The sequence below is a fragment of the Podarcis cretensis genome (genome assembly GCF_951804945.1).
Source record: "Podarcis cretensis genome assembly, chromosome: 10".
NCBI lineage: Eukaryota > Metazoa > Chordata > Lepidosauria > Squamata > Lacertidae > Podarcis > Podarcis cretensis.
This window is the reverse complement of record NC_137179.1, coordinates 76,315,333-76,330,839: the sequence shown is the minus strand read 5'-3', so window position 1 is coordinate 76,330,839 and position 15,507 is coordinate 76,315,333. Positions and strand designations below refer to the sequence as shown.

The 15,507-nt window shown below is 45.1% G+C and overlaps 1 protein-coding gene across 2 annotated transcripts in view; it reads right to left on the bottom strand.

Moving 5' to 3' along the window:
* The window catches only part of PHYH (phytanoyl-CoA 2-hydroxylase), a 55,540-nt gene extending 40,133 nt beyond the window's left edge, over positions 1-15,407 (bottom strand). Inside the window, exons 1-5 of one of the 2 annotated variants that reach the window (XR_013843109.1) lie at positions 15,096-15,236; positions 4,357-4,412; positions 3,171-3,281; positions 2,094-2,262; positions 1,450-1,531 (exon numbers count right to left, since the gene is read on the bottom strand). Coding sequence is in view for 1 of the 2 variants with exons in the window: in XM_079993728.1 (XP_079849854.1) it covers positions 1,450-1,531; positions 2,094-2,262; positions 3,171-3,281; positions 4,357-4,412; positions 15,096-15,209 (532 nt within the window). In the remaining variant the exon portion in view is untranslated. Of the gene's footprint in view, positions 1-1,449; positions 1,532-2,093; positions 2,263-3,170; positions 3,282-4,356; positions 4,413-15,095 lie in introns of both variants that reach the window. The other variant, XM_079993728.1, reaches the window with a different exon arrangement.
* Positions 15,408-15,507: the final 100 nt, after the last annotated feature.

Sequence of the window (15,507 nt, the reverse complement as noted above, 5' to 3'; positions counted from 1 at the left end):
ATCTGTATACCTGAGTCCAACTGTTCCACTCCCACCTGGTTCTCATTTTTTCTCCCATTCGGTCAGTCAACATTCCTTGCCACTGAATTATTTTTTAGTTTTTGCCCCCCCCCCCATCCCACCTTCCACCAATTTCTTTTAAAGTCTCTGAAACCCTCTGTTCTCCAGAGTCTACCAATACCTCTCATGCAGTTTCGGCTACACCTCCAGTGGCATTCAAAGACTCGAACCAGGACTGGTATTTCTGGATTTAAGCTGGCAATGGCTATTCACGTCCATCTATCGTAGTGGTGGCATGGTAGGAGCTATGCATAGATTTCCTCATCCAGTTAATCTACCTCTCTTTACCTGAGTCACCTTACTAGCATAAGTTGCCACTGCTTAGAGCTAAAACCCAGGAGCACATTTTGTAGGCGACTGGGACATCTGAAAGCCAAGATGTTCCCTCCTGACAGCAGCCCTGAAAGTGACCCAGATGAGATTGCATCCAGGGGCTCCTTACCAGCTTCCATGTCCTTTAATATTTTATTTATTTACAAATGTTTATATCCCACTTTTCCCCAGGCCTCAAAGCAGCTCACGATGACAAAAATATACAATATATACATTTTCTCCTTCTGCAAGATCCTCCTCCCAATAGTGTCCAACTTATGTTTGTTCTTTCCTTCAAAAGATCTTTAGCCCATTTCGGTGGGGCTCTTCCTCCCCCCACAAACCCCTAATGTAGTAGCGCCTGCCCTGTGGAACGCCCACCCACCAGATGTCAAAGAAATAAACAAGTATCTGACTTTTAGAAGACATCTGAAGGTAGCCCTGTATAGGGAAGCTTTTAATGTTTGATGAATTATTGTATTTTAATAATTTGCTGGGAGCCGCCCAGAGCAGTTGGGGAAACCCATCCAGATGGGCAGGGTATAAATAATAAATGTTGTTGTTGTTGTTGATGATGATGATGCACCCTCCTTGGCCCTCCATATCGCTAAATTTTGTGAACTAGTGTTTATTGCCTACAGAGTATGCTTCTGCATACACTTTGAGAAAACAAAGACACCAGAATCCTTGGCACTGAACTGAAATGACTGACAAGTCCCTAAGGCACCAAAGGATTGCAAACCAATGACTTAGAGGAAGATGGCAGCAAGAGAGAAAATCGTGCCACTTCCACTTTTAGGTTTGTCCCTGCTCACACATTATCTTGAGGCAACAAAGCCGTAAACAGGAAAAAAGGTCCCATTGTTTAGAGTGTATCAATACCAAACCTGATGTATATTAACCATGTTAGTGGTATATATTTTCATTTAGACTTGCATCACAGCAGCTAACTCACTAATGATACCTACAGGACCTTGCAGAAGAAAAAGAAAAAAGGGCAAGTCTGATAATATTTAAATACACACTTGCATTCTTGAACAGAGTATTTTATTTCTCCTCTGTTCAATTATTTCTTACCAGAATCCGGAGGCTTATTTATCAACATGGTGTGCATAGCCATGATGTTTGGTCCTGTGAAGCATTCGACATATTTCAATATCTAAGGTGAAGAGAGATGCATATTTAAACATGCTAAAAATATATTACCCCTTATATTTCACGGGCAAGACTCAAGTGAATACGCATGATCAATACACCAGAGTTGAAGAAGCAACCAGTTTTATGCAAAATCGCTGCCCTGTGCAAAAACTGCCATCATCCAAGTTACTGACAGAATCCACCAGCCATGTCTCCCTATGCATATCCCATTGAAATGGACAGGAACTAAGCAATCATTATGAAAAAGTCACGGGCCTCTGGCATCATGTGTCATTTCATCCTCAGGGTCTCTTAACTTTTGATAGATGGTGCTATTCAATGCCATACTATGCTAGTAACCTAAATAATGAAGGTGTCTATTTAGTGCAGACTTTGCCTGTGGCTAAAGAGCTGGGCAGCAATTTTCTAGAGCAGCATGGTGCAACATCCTTAGATCAATCTATGTAGACTGTATATAGAGATTACAAGTTTCTTCCGAATTAATATAATGTGAAGGACCACATATAAAAAAATGCAGATTATTTGTGGTCTTCAGGATATTCTTTTTTAAAAAAACAATTAACCTGAGACAATGTGCAATATCTGAAGAGCTCTTCATGATGCTGGAAATCCTGTAGCTTTGAAATTGCTTTTTGATCAGGAATAAATTCAGACTTGGCAATTGACACATCTCTCATGACCACCAGTCCAGGGACTTTCACTTCCTGTCTGCAGATCTTCACGAACTCATTTCTGAAGAGGGAATTTTAAAAATTTACTTCAGCAAAGTTTACTAGGCTATTTAACCATGTTATTGCCCTTGCTAAATGAACTGGATACTTCTATTGCGCAAAACAAGGCTGTTCAAAGCGTAGCCTGAGGGCCAAGCAGTCCTTAAGGGTCTTTTGGGCAGCCCTTGGACTGCCTTTCCAAACTCAGGTAAGAGAGGCCTTGGGCTGTGGGAAGAAGGTGTAAGGGTTCAGACAGGGTCCTAAAGTCCTCCCACCTCATTCCCAAAGCCTAGTTAGCACATTCCCAGCTTTGGAAAAGAGGTGGGAAAGCTCTATACCTCTGCCAGAGCCTTGTGCCTCCTTCCTGAAGTCCAGCAGCTAGCTTATCTGGGGTGTGTGAAATTTTGGCCTTGCTTCCCTGCCCCCCATGACAAAGCAGTGTGTGGGCAGAGGGTACTCTTGCAGCCGACTTGGTATGAAGTTGGGACACCTTGGTGCAAAATTATGGGTAATAACTCGGAACTAGAGATCCACATAACTCATTCTCTGTGAGGCTTTGAGTGTATATTTATAAGCGAGAAGTGAATTATGCCTCGTATCAAATGGCTGGATGTTCTTGTAAATCCAGAGGGAATTTTCATTTGGAGTGGGGCCCTTCTTGTGGCCTTCAGGTCTTGCTTGGCAAACACAAGCTCTTGGGCACACCACTGGGGGTGGGGTCAAGTACCACGGGGGGGGGGGGGTCAAGACTGACCCAAGGGAGGTTGAAACAGGAGCACTACCACCCTGCAAAGATATGGAAAAAGAGATTAAGAAATGGGTCCTGAATGCATGTTTGGGTGAAAAGTGAGTTCTGGGTCTGAAAAGGTTGAAAATACTTGTTTTAGACAATCTCACTATATGTGATTAGGACACATGGCTACAGTTTACCTGAAATGTTCAACATCCTCATCCGAGACCAGATTTTTTATGACGAGATAGCCGTTCTCCTCATAGAAATCCCTTTGCTCTGGGCTTAGAACATTATTATCTAAGGTGTAACTGCGGAGATAGGAACACACACTGGATAAGTTCACAGGGCAAGGATGAAGTCTAGGAAATAAGCGCTCCCTGGGAACTCTTATGCAACCTATAACACACCCCAGGGTCTCCTGCAGCACAGAGGAGCTCTAGGGAAAACAGGCAGGTCCATGTGGGAGGGGGTCCCTGAAGTTCAAAATCTGCAGTACCATGAAGGTATTTATTTCCATGAAGTCAGCACAAAAGTTAGTTTGCTGTTTGCTTCTTGAGAATAGAGGCCCAAAAGTTTCTACTAATCCACAAATACACAGATGCAACCATGCCCAGAAACAGCATGTCATTACAATCAATCAATCAATCAATCAATCAACAACATATTTACAAAATAATAAATGTATATTTTTTTTAAAAAAAGATTAAGTTTCAGGTGTTGCAATTGCTAGCTGTAACCTGCCCCCCCCCAAGTACCGTATTTTTCGCTCTATAACACGCACCCGACTATAACACGCATGTAGCTTTTAGAGGAGGAAAATCCGTAGGCATGCCACCCATAGGCATTTCCTCCATAACACGCACAAACATTTCCCCTTGCTTTCTAGGAGGAAAAAGGTGAGTGTTATGGTGCAAAAAATACGGTAGGTAAGAAACAACCACATCAGCAAAATACGTTTGTACTTCATGTTTTATGCCCCTTTTGAGTGCTTCTGAGAATTTGGCCTATAAACAAAAAGGGGGTCTGTGCTATTAGGTTATATTTAGTTTATACTATGTGCCGTATTTTTACTTCACGCACAGATGCTGCAGGGAGCTATTGGGAGAGCAGGAGCTAAAGAACAAAAATTAGACAGCAAAATACTGGTAAACAGAGGGCAATGGTTGCTGCATCCTGCATCCCAACATTTGCTACTCTACTATTTCAGAACTGCAAAATCTGCAGGAATTCAGAGCAATGTGATGGTTAATCCACCCCAAATTATCAAAACTTCACCAAATTCAAGCTTGGAATTCTAGCCAAAAATAAATATATGGTTTCCTTTCATTGCCATGATCATCACAACACATTTAATTTTTATAAAGAAAAAGAAAAATTACCTACCGGTACTGAATTGGATATTTCACCGTAGTTACTTGGGCTGAAGTTGGAAATTGTGTCTTGAGCACAAGTTAAGGAATCTAAATACGGTTTTGAATAGATATTATATCCTTTGGAGTGAAATAAAAACTCAGAACTCATTTTGAATCATAGGAACTATTAACATGGAGGAGGAAATATTAGTTTTATTCTGATGTACACCACTAATCTCCCAAGTTTTCCTAATAATTTAAAGCCACATGCAGCAGAACTGGAAGATAGCCATTCTACATTATAATTATTTATTTTAAGCAACAGTTAAAGAAGGTAGATTAAAAAAATAAATAAATAGTAAGACATGGGGATTTTCATGCAACCCAAAATCAAACACCTGAGCATTTATCTCCCCTCCTGACACAAAACAAAAACATTCCAAGTTAATCATAAGACAATTATGAAAACTGCCACTTTTTCTTTTTGACAAAGTAATAATCATAAATAAAAAAGAATAAATATATGCACCCCATCACCAAGACCATTCCACTGTAACTATCCAACCTCCCAGAATTTCAACACCTCTTGCGATGGTTTGACCCCTTTCTGTTTTAACAGTACAAATTCTACAAACACCATTCATATCTCCTCAAAATCATTTCTCCCGCATATTCTCTGTCTTACCTTAATGAAACGTTAATTTATCATTAATAGCTATATCCCACTTCTTCCATTTTATATCCTGCTCACTCCTTCCACTTCCTAGCTATAAAAACTCGTGCAGCTGTCAGTAAGTTTGTGAGCAAGTCCTTCACAGCCTGCGAACCTTCCACCCCATCGTAAATTGAGAATAAAGCCACCTCTGGACTTTTGGTCAGCTTTAACCCAGTGATTTCTGTTATCTCCTTAAACACCCTCTGCCCAAAAAATTGTACATATTTATACATGAATATAATTCCCTGTTTCCTGGCACTGCCATTCTCACAAGTTTCCCGGAGAGAAAAGACTGCAGTTTTGAAAATGAATGTTTTATGAATATTCCCTCCCCCACCCAAAAAAATATGCCAGTTCTCTTTTCTAAAGAAAACTGAGGAAAGGATTCTACAAACAACTTTAATTTGAAACAAGATGCATCTATTAACAAGTTTATGATCTTTGTGTCTTCTCTCACAAATAGTTTTGGATTATTATGCCCCTTCAATTAAACAGTGTATAGCCTGATTAAAACAGAAACGAAAAAACCCCACTGGTTAAAAACAGAAAAGAAGATGAGCAATCCTATTGAAATACTTACTATGATATTAAAAAGGAGGGGAGGGCAAATAAGAAATATTGGATTATATGATACATTCCAATGTTGCAGTGACATAACAGGAGCTCCCTGCACACTCTCAATCTACTGTGGAGGGTTCTCCAACCCTTTGGGGCAGATTTTGAATGATCACGGGGCACTGCCAGAAAGAGAGGAGGAGAGGGAAAGTTTACTTCCAGTAGAAATCTGCTGTGCTAGCAGAATAATAGTAGCATTGGATATGGCTCCTTCTGCTGAAATAAGAATTACAGTTTGAATACATTTTGCAAATTATTAAGCCTGGGACACAGTATGGATATAGGAAGATACAATAGAATGCATGTATGGATCCACTCAACAAATCGTAACAAAAGAAGTGATTCTCCTCACACACACACTCCCCACTGTTTTCACTCTTTTTAAACTGAGTTATACAATCTATCATCTTGTGCAATGCACAGGATTGGAGCCAAAGGTTCCCTTCCCTGATGCAAGTTAACTGCATAGGAAGGGGACATTTTAATGTAACCCATAGACAGCATAATGAACAATACAGTTCACAGAGTTTGGATAATAAACATTGATTGTTTTAAGTTTTTATTTGTCACCTTGGTGGCAACTTCTAATGACAAATGGAAAACTATTTGGGGAAAGCAATTTTTTTTTTAACAATAGTGTCTTCTATATTTATACTTTCTAAATATTAACAAAAACACCAGATGGAAAGCAATTGCCAAACACAAAGCGGTGTCTTCCAAGAAAATTAAGAAAAAATACCAGTGATATAGCATTTTGTCAGAAAAATCTACAAAATAAAAAAAGGAAACTGTTGGAAACAACTTTAGGAATAACACTGTTCCAAAATGAAGCTTTGTTGGATGGAAATATAGAAATAAGAAATAATTCAATGAAGAAATAAGTTGAACTGGATATGTATTTCCACTAAATCATAGAGCAATTATAGTTGGAAACAGCAAAGAACAGCAGGAAGTATTCCCTTAAGAGCAAGATTCCAATGGTTTCCAAATGGATATCAGACTTCTTCCATACTCAAGTAGTGCAATTAGTTTCATTGAAGGCCATATCTTAAGTTGCAGCTTTGGTACGGGCAAATAAAAGCAAACAAGTCTTTCATGGCAACTGGAGATATATTTTAGAATGGAAATGCAATTTATGTAATTCCGAAAATACATTTGTTGCAAATGCCGTAATAGCAGGGGAAGAACACTGGGGTCCCCCCTTTTTTCTTTAAACTTTGTTAAATTATTAATCAATTCCAAGACTATGATGCTCATGAATGTAATATTGTAAATATGCCTTTTGACTTTGACATTCTTTTTTAATTCTTTTTTTTTAAAAAAAAAATGAATACAGTGGTACCTCAGGTTAAGTACTTAATTCATTCCGGAGGTCCGTACTTAACCTGAAGCTGTCCTTAACCTGAAGTACCACTTTAGCTAATGGGTCAGCAGCGCCGCTGGAGCACGATTTCTGTTCTCATCCTGAAGCAAAGTTCTTAACCTGAAGCACAATTTCTGGGTTAGCAGAGTCTGTAACCTGAAGCGTATGTAACCTGAAGCGTATGTAACCTGAGGTACCACTGTAAAGTGTTTTAGATTAATACAAGTAAGCTCATTTATCCAATAGGGCATTTCACACATTACACACAGGCAGTTTTGCTAGTATGTATATTTTGGTAACTGTGGACAACCATAGCTTACTGATAAACCCATTTGTGATATTAACTCTATTCAGTTTTTAAAAGTATTTTTGTAACAAAATTAAAAGATTTGTGCCACACATTCCAATCCACAAAAATTACAAAAATATGAGTCAAAAGACCAAGGCATACATGCTACTCTTTCAATCTATTTTTTTCCATAATTGGTGCCCAGTATGAAAAGACAAAGAAACGTGGGTGGCGCTGTGGGTTAAACCACAGAGCCTAGGACTTGCTGATCAGAAGGTTGGCGGTTCAAATCCCCGCGACGGGGTGAGCTCCCGTTGCTCGGTCCCTGCTCCTGCCAACCTAGCAGTTCGAAAGCACATCAAAGTGCAAGTAGATAAATAGGTACCGCTCTAGCGGGAAGGTAAACAGTGTTTCTGTGTGCTGCTCTGGTTCGCCATGCTGGCCACATGACCCGGAAGCTGTACGCCGGCTCCCTCGGCCAATAAAGCGAGATGAGCACTGCAATCCCAGAGTCAGTCACAACTGGACTAACAGTCAGGGGTCCCTTTACCTTTACCTTATGAAAAGACAATCATGGTTCATTTCTTTCACAGAGAATTCAGTCTAGAATTATCATCAATAGAAACTTCTAATAGGGTAACATCCATTGTTGTTGCTATCAATATTCTGATAATTTTTAGTATTTTTTCCAAAGTAGAAGAAAAGGGCCAGGACAGGTGCTGATGCAACTGTCCCTGGTTTGTATATATCATGAAGTCATAACACAGTGCATAAACATCGAGCAGAAAAACATACTAAGGGTATGCCTGAGATACCTTATTTGTGAAGATAATTCAGTAGACATTAGTTTCAGTAAAACTGCATGCAAGATCTTTTATCATAGAATCATATATCGTTGGTGTATGTATCCTTTCTCTTTGAATAAAATTACAAAAAGACTACGCACTACAAACTGCTGGAGATATGGTAGCAGCTTTGGCTCATTTTTTCACCTCTGGTTGTACTGCCCTAGTCAAACAAGTTTGGTTACAGGTTTTCACAAAGTTGAGTGAATAACCAAATAGGTCATCCAAAAATTATCTCCCTCTCTCTTTTTGATTTGGGTCACCACATAATTAAATATTACAAAAAAGCTCACAGCAGCTAGATTCTGGAGAACTTGTGACACCGACCTTATGGAAGTCTGGTATCAGAAACTTTGGGACTTGGCAGTCATGGACAAATAAAGCTGTCAACCTTTGACTGTGTAGAAAAATTCAAGAGGCAGAAAAATCTTTATGCTATTTAGACAAATTTTATTTCAAAGATAGAAATGACTGACGTAATTGTTTCACTAGAACAGACCAAAGCTCCTCTCCTCCTTTTTCCTTTGTATTGGGCTGCACTGTATTGACTGATATTTGATATATAGAAAAATAGAAAACAGAGAGATAGATGATAGATATACAGATATTCATACAGTCACAGTGGCGTTCTGATGACTTGAAGGGGCAAAGAAACTTTCCAGTGAATGCAACTTTGAGAGGTGGATAGCTGGTACTTGCAAGATGGCCTTGAGGTAAGACGCGCCTGTTAGAGCTCCTCAATTAGATGCTGGGGGCTCCTACTCCTTTTAACTTTTTCAACATTTTAACTTTTTAATCTTTTAACCCTCTTCTTATCGAAAGTTTGGCAACCTGGGGTTTTGTGAAGTTGGCACTGAAAATTAGATCTAATGAAGTCAAACAGCTTAACAGCCGCCGCCCAGCTTATTTCAAGGACTCGTAACTCTAAACAATTTAATTAATCTCCTGAACTTTTTCCAAACTGACTCTGACTCAGGCTTTGACTCGGCATTTTAAATGAACTAAGGGAGGTGAAGCTGTGTTGCAGGAGTGTTCCGTTTGTGCTTGCCTCTGCCCTCCTGGCTTGTGGGTCCAACTCTGGTGTGTGCCTGCTCTGTCTTCCCAGCTGTGGGTCCGGCTGCCCTGCATGCCGGCAGTGCTCCTGGACTGAGACAGACTGGTCGAGTACTCGGCATGGAGCCTGGGTCAAGATATAGACTCAATTGAAAGGTACCTAGGGAGCCGGGGGGGGGGTCCACCCTCAAGACGCCAGAGACTCTTAAGCCACAGGGCTGGCAGCTGGTTGTAGCAGAGGAGAGGTATCATCCTGTGGCCCTGAGAACACCAGCTGTGGGGGAAACCAGAGGACTCCTGATGCCAAGAGGAACACTTTCTCTGCCACTACAAGTGCTAGCGCAACAGCAAGAGGAGGGCCCCCTTGGACCATTGGGCACGGCATCGACATCAAACAGGGCATTTACTGAGCCTGCCCCGCCTTCCTCTGCCCACCCCCCGCTGTCGCCCGGTTGTTCAGGGTGGCAGATTCAGAGATCATTCAGAGATCATTCGAGTAGACTCGAGCTGGCGCGTGATGCTACAAGAACTTCGTCTGCTACAAGAACCTTTTTTCTTTCCTTTTCGCCCTCCCCCCTTCCTTTGCCATTTGTTTTAGTTTTTTATAGTTCATTGTTTCATGATAATATTTAAGTTTTGCTTGCTTACTGTTGTTAGGTGTTTGATGCTATTTAGGTGTTTTTTTCCCCTTAATGTATGTTATATGGTAGTTTTGTTTAGCTATAGAATGTTTTGGGGTTTATTTTTCAATTTCTTAATTTAATTAATTGGTTTGCGTAATATTATAATAGTAGGCTGACAAAGAATATAATAGTTTCATACAATCAGAGAGGTAGCTGATGTGTAGCTGGTTTGTTCTACTCGACTAATTAGAGTTATCAAGTTGCTGATACTATAAGCAGAATAACTAGGCCGGGAAAGAATAACATTAATTGCCATCAATGGAGGCTACTATGCGGCTTGGGATTGCTACCGTGGAGGTATGGTGGTGGGGGCAGATGTTATAGGCGAAGGGGATCGAGATACGAATATGCTTGTACCCCTTCCTATCTGCGCCTCATCCTGAGGGACGAGGGTAGGGTGAGCAAGGATTACTCTCCTCCGTCACTGGTGCTGTGCAATGCCAGGTCTATAGGCAATAAAACCGCCACCCTGCGAGATTTCTTTATCTTGCAGGGGGCCGACCTGGCTTGTGTGACGGAGACCTGGGTGCGCGAAGGGGAAACAGTTACCTTACGAGAGATGGCGCCCCCGGGCTTCTCCGTCCTCCACCAGTCGCGGACTGTGGGCCGGGGGGGGGGTGGCATGATTAATCCGGGAAGATTGTCCTTTCAGGGCTCTACTATCGCCATCGATCCCCGGCATTGAATGTGTTGGCCTAGTGTGGGGCTCCGAGGAGAGCTTGACTGTCTGGCTGGTGTACCGGCCACCTAGCGCACCAGCGGCCACCCTGTCAGGCCTACTGGAGGCGGTGGACGGCTGGGCCTTGGAGTTCCCTAACCTATTGGTATTGGGGGACTTCAACATCCATGCTGATGCCACTCCCTCCTCACAGGCTCTGGACCTGGTGTCTTCCATGGCGACACGAGGGCTCTCCCAGTTTGTTTTGGGCCCCACACATCAAGCAGGCCACACGCTGGATCTGATCTTTGGCGTAGGTATAGATGTGATCATGTCTCCTTCGATGAAGGTGCCATGGTCTGATCACTACGCTCTGAAAGCCAGGATTGACTTTCCACCACCACCCTGCTTAGGTGGCGAGCCGATTTGGGCTCGCCCACAGAGGCTGATGGACCCTGATAGGTTCCGCCAAGGCTTGCGGGACCTTGCTCCCCCTGGCGACTCATTGACTGAGCTTGTTGAGGGCTGGAATACCCAGCTCCTGGCAGCCATCGATGAGATCGCACCTAAGCGCCCTCTGCGACCCCGCGAAACCGGGCTCCCTGGTTTACCGAGGAGCTCCGGAAAATGAAGCGGGACCTCAGACGGCTAGAGCGAGTATGGCGGGGTGCCCGTGACGGAGCCTCAAGAACATCTTATAGGGTTTTTATGAAAACCTACGAGATGGCAGTGAAGGCCGCTAAGAAGTCTTACTTCTCTGCCTCCACTGCATCCGCTAGCTCTCGCCAGCTAAATTTAAATAACAATTTGACACACAGCTGTGAGGCATTTGCGAGCTTTTTTGCGGAGAAGGTCCTGTTGCTCCGCCATGACCTCCCTGCTAATTTGGATACAATAAAGGAACTGGAGGCCCCTCGACTGTCCTCGGGTCCAGTATTGGACCACTTTGACCAGATATCCCCAGCCGATGTGAACAGACTCCTCCAAGTTGGAAAGCCCACCACCTGTCCTCTTGACACGTGCCCATCTTGGCTGATTAGAGCGTGTCCAGACGAGGTGCGGGCCCCCCTAGGGGGTATCATCAATTTGTCCCTTGGCACCGGGACCTTCCCAGGGGAACCGAAGGAGGCAGTGGTGCACCCGCTCTTAAAGAAAACATCATTAGATCCCTTAGATCTATCCAATTACCTCCCAGTTTCGAATCTTCCGTTCCTGGGTAAGGTGATTGAGGGAGCGGTTGGTGGGTTTCTGGATGAAACATTGGCTCTGGGTCCATTCCAGTCCGGCTTCCGCACTGATCATGGGACCGAGATGGCCCTGGTCGCCCTAACAGACGATCTCCGCAGGCAGCTGGATCGAGGCGGGCCGGGGCTGCTGATTCTTCTAGACCTGTCAGCAGCCTTTGACATGATCGATCACGAACTCCTGGACCACCGCCTTGCCGACGTGGGGATCCAGGGCACAGTCCTTCAATGGCTGCGCTCGTTTCTCTCTGGTCGGGGACAGAGGGTGGCGCTTGGGGGGGAATTGTCATTGCGCCACTCCTTGGTATGTGGAGTGCCTCAGGGTGCGATACTCTCCCCGATGCTTTTTAACATCTTTATGCGCCCCCTCGCCCAGCTTGTCCGGAGTTTTGGGTTGGGCTGCCATCAGTATGCTGATGACACCCAACTCTATCTGTTGATGGATAGCCATCCTGACTCGGCCCCAGACACACTGATCAGATGTCTGGAAGCTGTGGCTGGATGGTTACGTGGGAGCCAGTTGAAGTTAAATCCTTCGAAGACAGAGGTCCTCTGGCTGGGACGGGGCGATATGGGATTGAGGGGGCAACTCCCATCTCTTGCGGGGGTGCAATTAGTGCCAGCATCGTCCGTTAAGAGTTTGGGTGTAATCTTCGATACCTCCCTCTCTATGGAGGCACAGATTACAGCTAAAACAAAGGCGGCATTTTTTCATCTCTGCCAAGCTAAGCAGTTGGCTCCTTACCTCTCTCGCCCTGACCTAGCCACTGTGATCCACGCGACGGTCACCTCCAGACTGGATTATTGTAACTCGCTCTACGTGGGGCTGCCCTTGAGACTGACCCAGAAACTCCAGCGGGTGCAGAATGCCGCGGCGAGACTCCTTACAGGGTCCTCGCTGTGAGATAACATTCACCCGGCTGCACTGGCTCCCGGTGGAGTACAAGATCAGGTTTAAGGTGCTGGTTTTAACCTTTAAAGCCCTATATGGCCTAGGACCCTCATACCTAGGGGACCGCCTCTTCTGGTATGTCCCACAGAGGAACTTACAGTCTTCAAACAAAAACATCTTGAAGGCCACAGGGAGGTTAGGCTGGCCTCAACCAGAGCCAGGACTTTTTCGGCTGTGGCTCCGATCTGGTGGAACGCTCTGTCACAAGAGACTAGGGTCCTGCGGGACTTGACATCTTTTCGCAGGGCCTGCAAGACAGAGCTGTTCCACCAGGCCTTTGGCCAGGGCGCAGCCTGACTCCCTCCTTTGGCAATTCTCACAGAACTCTAGCCCAATGGTTGCCATTAATCTGATTTCAATTGATTTTATAATGAAATTATTTTAGAATGTTGTATTATTTTATTGTTGTTAGCCGCCCTGAGCCCAGCTTCGGCTGGGGAGGGCGGGATATAAATAAAATTTATTTATTTATTTATTTATTTATTTAATTATTATTATTATTATTATTATTATTATTATTATTAACGTATGCTGAGCTGGCAAGTAGGAGGGGGAGAAGAGAAGCAGGAGGAGAGATAACTACAACCTGCACTCCCCCACTGCCTATCTTGCTTGCAAACCCACCTCCAACTTATCTCCCCAATGCATAAAATATCTAGGACGGCATTTTGCATGTCCAACCACTGGATGCATAATACTATACACATAACTAGTGACAGACCTAAAGGGAGTTGCTAAATCTGTATTCAACAGAGAGGAAATTTCAGGAAACCTTGAAAATGCTCAGACCTCTCTATTGTTCCTCATCTTGAAACACATTAGTAATAAATAGTGGAGGAGAGGGGAAGAGAATCAAGGAAAAAGTATTAGAAAAAGTATTAGATAATCACATATACCTTATGTAACAGTACCAAGTACAAAGGTCAAAAGCAAGATTGCTAGTTCAAAATTAATAATAAATAAAAAGGTTAGCAGCAATCAGAGCTGTAGATCTAATATGCAATATAAAGAAATGTTTCTTCCATCAATATATATCCCTGCAAAGCTGTGAATAACAATGGAGAGACAACAGAAATTGGATTGATACATGTCCAAATCATCAGGATATTGGGGGGGGGGGGGAGGCGCAAAGGCCACTGCAGGTATTTTCCTATCCCTGCAGAATTCTTTGTGCTGTGCATAATTTTGCTTAAACACACTTGCAGTTATTTGCCACCCACTGACAGAATTATATAAATACAGAATTGTACAGTTGGAAGGAATCCGGAGGGTCAGCTAGTCCAACCCCCTGCAATGCTTCAAACGTTTAGTTTCAGCTTCACTGGGGCCAAAATCTGTACAACCCTTGCTCAGACATATGCAATCTTGACTAGATACAAGATAATTTGATTTATAATTAAAAGGGCTGCTTTGCATTTAACTAAAGAGGCCAGCATACGCAGGTGGCGTTGTGGGTTAAAGCCTCAGCGCCTAGGGCTTGCCGATCGAAAGGTCGGCGGTTCGAATCCCTGCGGCGGGGTGCGCTCCCGCTGCTCGGTCCCAGCGCCTGCCAACCTAGCAGTTCGAAAGCATGTCAAAGTGCAAGTAGATAAATAGGGACCGCTTACCAGCGGGAAGGTAAACGGCGTTTCCGTGTGCGGCTCTGGCTCTGGCTCTGGCTCTGGCCAGAGCAGCGATGTCACGCTGGCCACGTGACCCGGAAGTGTCTCCGGACAGCGCTGGCCCCTGGCCTCTTGAGTGAGATGGGCGCACAACCCCAGAGTCTGTCAAGACTGGCCCGTACGGGCAGGGGTACCTTTACCTTTACCTAACAAGCCTCAGAAAAGCAGCAATTTGACAGGTGAAGCTTTTTCCCATTGCCAATTTGAATGTTATGAAAAGATGCATTTTTTTCAAGTTCTGCTGCTATGCAGGTCCAACATGCTCCAGAGACTGTGTCCAGCCCCAGTTTCAAAGGCTCTGTTTCTCTGCAGACTTTCTTACAAGTCTGTTCCAACTGAATGAGGCAGAAGGAAGACGCAGGTTAAGCTGCCCGGAAGGGACTGAGCACAGAAAGGCCCGGGCCTGGAGGCGGCGGCGGCGGCGGCGGCGGCCTTGCAGGGCTGGACTAGATGCCTCTCGGGCCCCTTCCAACTCCCTCGACCGTGGGAGGGTCCGAGGGAGTTAGAGAGGACGGCTCTCTGGCTCCGAGGGTCGCGGCTTCCCGCCCTGCCTCGCAGGGGCCGGACTTCCAAGGCCACCATTGAATCCCACGGCTCCCGGACCAGGGCGAGGAGCCGGGCCGGGCCGGGCCTCCCCTCCTCGTCCTCCCTCGTCCCCAAAGAGGCGCTTCTCCGGCCGGTCCAAAGGATACGGGGCGTCCGGCCCCCGGCCCCCAGCCGGGCAGGAGGTGGCGCAGCAGGCCGCGCAGCCGGAGCGAGGCGGCGGCGGAAGCGGCGCTGTCGGCGCGGCTCGGTCCCTCGGCCATGGCGCCCCCAGATGCGGACTCCTCCTCGGCCTCGGCGCCTCTGAGGCAGCGCGGCCGGCGCCGGCAAGAGGCCGGGCCCTGCGGGGCTCCTCCTGCCGGGGCCGCGCCCCCTCCGCCCTCCTCTCCACGGGAGGAGGAAACAGGCCGCGGAGGCGCGAGGGCGACCCGGGTGAAAGGCTCGCTCCGTCGCAGACTCGGGCCGGCCTCTTCTGGAGGGGAAGGCAAACCACGGGAGCCTCGCGGCCCCTGCCAGCAGCACCCAAGCGACCTCTCTGGCAAGACGGCGGGCACCTGCTGG